Genomic DNA, 5440 nt, shown 5'->3' on the forward strand with positions numbered 1-5440 from the left:
TATGTAAAGGCATTCCGTGGTATAGCTCATAGAGATGTAATACATTATATACTTGATAAATGAGCCTTTTACTAAAAATACGTTTTCTAGAAAGAATTACCTCGAATAATTCAACGAACACAACAAGGGAGCATTCAACGAAGCATTTACTTTAAAAGAACTATGTATGTATCTGTCTAATCTGGCACACTGAAGATGTCTGATAAATATACAGGAAGACTAAACGAAGAGGGTGTTATATATGACATAATTATTAAGCCGAACTGGAGATCGCGTCCTTCACAACGAGGGAGCATTCATTTCACTTGATAGTATGTATTTACATAACTCACTGAACGGTCCCTTATCCGGGACCTTACCGATCCAATATGGCGCTAGGAGACGAGGTTGTACTTTCTTCTGATCCTCCAGAGGTAAAATTCAGATATTATGCAGGGGTTATTGAAAAATATTCACAGTCAAGTACATCACATTAATTCCGTTTTATAATATATGTTGATCTCATTCAACATGTATCAGAGATAACTGATTAAGCCGAGAGCGTGTCTGACAACATGCCCGTGACACCGGTCACCTTGATCGAAATCCCAGCTCAATAACCCACAAACGTGTACTTAGAAACGTCTTATCTGATTGCTTGCTTGAATAATGTATTTAGTTTTCAACATAGTTTGATATACGCTAAACGCAGACAAGTTTAAAACACAATTGTCTTGGTTTCTCATTGAAGATATGATATAGATCTATGGTCCTGGATCTACTAGCCTAGTATTGGCGAGTAACAGGGTTTTACCTTGACTTACAAAAGTGGGGGTCCAGGGAAACTGCAGTAATACATTTTCAGGGACCTTACAGGTAACGTGAGGGTCTTGTGAAGTAATGAATGGTATTATGTACTGTACGTTTAGATAATTATTTTAGAGCCCGAATGAATCAATGGTCATTTGGACAGAGGTCATGCTTGATGTTTGAACTGACAGATGTCCATTACTGATCTTGATATGCTGAAGGTACAAAGATCATGTGTGTCTTGTAAAAAGGTAAAAGATAGGGGTGAAAGGATACACTAGTGCGTCGTGAGTTTTCATGCGAGGATACATTTTTCTCTGTATCAATACAAGATGACACAGTTGCTAAAATATATTACTTACTACTCGTTTAATAACAGATCTGGATATGATACTCCCAAATGGTGTACAGCAGATTTGTGATGTCTCAAGTTTTAACGATAAGTGAAGATTGACAATCTGTAATGCATCCCAAATTAACCCTCATTATAGCGTTGTCAGCACAATACCCGTGCTACTGTGCTACCCCCTTGATGGTAAAGTCTAATATCTGCGTCATTTCAGGATTTCCTGCCACAGCAAGCTCACTCGCTCACAAACTCATTACCCTAATTTTCATTCATAGACAAAATCCTCACTTCAAATCAACGATATTTTTCCTATTCATATTGCTATTATAATGGAGAAACATTCTGCATCTAGGAACAAAACTAAATCCTTAATGACTTTCACCCAACACGCACACACACCTACAAAGCAAGAATTTGTATTAAAAATGATGTAAACCAAGTTAAAGCAACAAAAGCCAAGCCCTTTTACTATCATCATGACCATACTTCTTAATTTTGGCCCTGTGAAACTCCAGAGTAGAGTAGGCCTTCAGCAACCCATGCTTGACATAAAATGTGACTGCTTGTCGTAAGAGGCGACTAACAGGATCGTGTGGCCAAGGTCACTGACTTGGTTGATTTATTGTAATCACTGGATTGTCTGGTCCAGACTCAATTATTTACAGACCGCCGTCATACACCTGGAATATTGGTGAGTGCGGCGTCAAACAACAAATGAAATATTTGTAATGTTGTTTTTGTAAATGATTCAGTTTTCTGAAATACTCTGAATACCATCATAATTTGACATGGTCTTATGAATTTTAGCTAGCCTTGGGCTAATAGCATAAAGGTAAGTGTATGATATTATTATTATATGTATTTGTTCACACAAATATTTTTTGGTTACAGGAGGAAGAGGAGGAGGATCTGGTGGTGAGCTGATCTCATTTGAGTCCTTGTGTGAAATGAGTGATGGACTAGTTGGATATTTGTATAGTATACATATACGACCTGGTGTCTACCTGTTTATGGTTCTTTTTGTTTTGTTGTTTGTTCCCCAAACTTCCATTTTGTACAACTTAGTCTCACTTACATACTATTGCAGGGATTAACAAAGAACAACTACATGCCCCAATAGTAGAAACCTTGGTGACATGTAGCAATATCAAACCCCTCCCCACAAATTGTTGAAATTCTACCAGTCCTGAGGATATCTTTAAGATAAACAAAACTTGTCCAGGCTAGCAGCAAGTGCTAATTTTCAACCCTGTACTGTACTGGTAAAGTTAAGACACAAAGAAATTGCTGATTATTTTACAATTTCAACTGTTCTACTTCCAGGAAAAATCTGCATTGTCATGGTCTTGTAGACCAACAACCTCATAGCCAATATTGTATTTTTGAAAATGATGCTTGATTGCATGTCTGGGATATTTGGCAGCATGTGACAAAACCTTGTCTACTTACTGGCCTGAATTAGTCTTTTTGTATCATTTCTTTCGATATCAGTGTATATGTACATGGGCTTTGATGACCTGTTCTTACAAGACAGGAATGAGTTTTACTTGACTCAGGCTTTTGACTAGTGGCTAATATAGCAAGCTGGAACAGACTTCGGCCCAAGTCTGGGATCATTTTCTACCTATAGTCTGGAAGGTAATTTAAGGTACCGACGTTTACTACAATATCTGAAAAACAGTTGGACCTACTCCAGTCAAAGTTGGTATGAGATTATTAAAAAGTCATACATAACTGGATATTACATTTAAAGACAATCGGTGCATGAATAAAAAATCTGTCTTTTTAGTTATCACTATATTTCATGAACAACCAGACCTGTTTGTCACGGGTGGAACGAGCATTCATTGAAACAGCCATCTGCATTATGCTACCCCTGCATCGCAGGGCCATATGACACAGTTGAACCAATCAACTCAACTCGAAAGGGTGCACTGGAATCACACACGTTTAGACGCCCAACGCTAACACAGTATTCGTGCGTGCTTGATTCCCGCGCACTGTTGAGTTGATTGCCCAGTCCCCCAAATTTTGACTATTCAGGATTAAGTGGTTACAGTGGGTGGTGTATTGTGTCATCATGCCCCAACTGATTTCATTTTCGCCCATTTATTATTTACAGGCATTTGTGTCTTAGGTGATGCTTTCTAGCATAAGACAATATTCAGTCATTACACATGCGACCTGTGAAGATCCGGGGTTGAATAGGTCTTCAGCAACCCCTGCTTGCCGTAAAAGGCCACTATGCTTGTCATAAGAGGCGACTAACGGGATCGGGTGGTCAGGCTCGCTGATTTGGTTGATGCATGTCATCGTATCCCAATTGCCTTGATCGATGCTCATGATGTCAGTCAAAGGATTGTCTGTTCCAGACTCAATTTATTTACAGCCCGCTGTCATATAGCTGAATATGGCTGAGTGCAGCGTTAAACAACAAACTAACACTACACATGCTAAACAAATTTGAATTATGTTTTTCTAATTAAAAGTTTGTTAATATACAAATCCGACTAAGACTGTGAATTCAGTTGGTTTTGTCTCATTTTAGGATCCCCAGGACACAATGAAGGAGTCTTGTGGTTCCTCCTGTGAGAAGTACAAGGCTGAGTGGGATGCTTGTACAGAGAGAGTGAGTGGTCGGTCAGAAACAGCAGAGACTTGCACACAGGAGCTGTTCGACTTTGTCCACTGTGTAGATTCATGTGTAAGTTGCAAGTCGAATAATTGGTTGGACCAGTTTTTCATTCATGGTCAGAAGATGGATAAAAAACTTTAACAATGTCTTTCATTCAGTAAAGTTTTAACTTTGTATGGCTTTGTCACAATAATTGCTATAGTCCTTTTCTTAATGGAATATATTTTCTCTAGAAAGGCAAGGTACCACAATTATTAGTTCACTTAAATTTCAAACTTGACTTGACATGTTCTTGAGGATGATATTGCAGTCTCTTGTCCTATGAAATATTTTTCACGAAGTTAACAATATCTTTTCCTTGTTTAATGATTAAATAGATTAGAGTTGTCATTCCTCTAATATGCATGTTTACATTGCAGGTATCGAAAGACCTGTTTGCCAAGCTGAAATGATAATACGTAGCCATAGACATGGTTGAAGCATCTACATGTGAGGGACTTGAGTGGTACCTGTTAAGCTTGGGAAAATCTGGAGCAGTAGACGACCATTTGTTGCTTATGTTTAGCTAGGACCATTCACTGTTCAGTTGTTCGTTCATTGGCTCTCACCAGTCTGTTTTGTACAAATATTTAGTCTGGACAAAGTAAATCACAGTTGAATCCAAACTTGATTTTGTTGTTTATCTGTTGTATGACATTTTGATGATGGACATGTTAGTCTCTGGCCAGTTGGCATTCCTGGCTTTAAAGCTTTTCATCAGTCTCTAAAATACCAGGGAATTATCTAGAATTCCAAACTAAGGTGAGGTGGGATTTATACAGCGGGTTCAAGATTATTGCACTTAAATAGGGACGTGCATGCACGTACGTGTCTGTGTCTGCTTGTACTAGTCTCGACTAATGCTGATGTAATGGTGCTAGCCCACTGAGATACAGTGCTGCAGTTTAACATGAATACCCCACTCAAACACAGTATACGGACTCTGAGCAAACCAGTCCTTGTTTTATCTGACCACCTCCATTTTCTAGTGGTAGAGCGTCTGCGAAAGGTCAGGGGTTTGATCCCCCAGCCACGTCATACCGAAAGACGTTAAAAGATGGTACCTGTTGTAATCCTACCTGGCGCTCGGCATTAAGGGGCTAAAACAAGAACTGGTCGGTTTGGAGTCAGTACACTGTGTCTGAGTGGGGTATTCATGTTAAACTGTGGCTTGGTATCTCTGGTCTAGCACTAAAAAATCCGCATTAGTCCTGGCTAGTACTAACAGACACACATATGTGCCTGCACATCGCTACATAAGTGCAAAAATCTTGAATGCGACATTAAACCCCATTTCACATCGCCTATCCTTACGGGTGGTCAAAAGCAAAGCTTTGTTACAAGTCGAACAGCAATTAAGATACTTAGAATGAATTGTGCAGCAGATGTTTATGGTTGAGCTTTATAGAACACAATTTTGTCATATTTACTGGAGGATGCTATGAAATCGATATTTTCAAGCAACAAATCCCTATTTTGCACAAATGATTTAATACGATTCAGAAAACATCCAGATTGTCCAGTATATTGTACCTCATCATCCTGGACCCATTTGGCGCCATAGCTTCATTTTGTAAGTGACATCACAAGCTTATCTACTCTTTGGATTAGGGTCACTGTATTCCAAC

At 38.9% G+C, this 5440-nt stretch overlaps 1 protein-coding gene across 1 annotated transcript; it reads left to right on the plus strand.

Annotated features, from left to right (window-relative positions):
• Positions 1 to 323: 323 nt before the first annotated feature.
• LOC124114814 (cytochrome b-c1 complex subunit 6, mitochondrial-like) lies at positions 324 to 4438 on the plus strand. Its single transcript, XM_046475595.2, has 4 exons — positions 324 to 413; positions 2030 to 2053; positions 3687 to 3842; positions 4193 to 4438. Exons 1-4 carry the CDS (start codon positions 369 to 371, stop codon positions 4223 to 4225), a joined length of 258 nt encoding a protein of 85 aa, XP_046331551.1. The 5' UTR covers positions 324 to 368; the 3' UTR covers positions 4226 to 4438.
• Positions 4439 to 5440: the final 1002 nt, after the last annotated feature.

Source organism: Haliotis rufescens, unplaced genomic scaffold, assembly GCF_023055435.1.
Source record: "Haliotis rufescens isolate VD_foot unplaced genomic scaffold, xgHalRufe1.0.p SCAF_2, whole genome shotgun sequence".
Classification (NCBI taxonomy): Eukaryota; Metazoa; Mollusca; class Gastropoda; order Lepetellida; family Haliotidae; genus Haliotis; species Haliotis rufescens.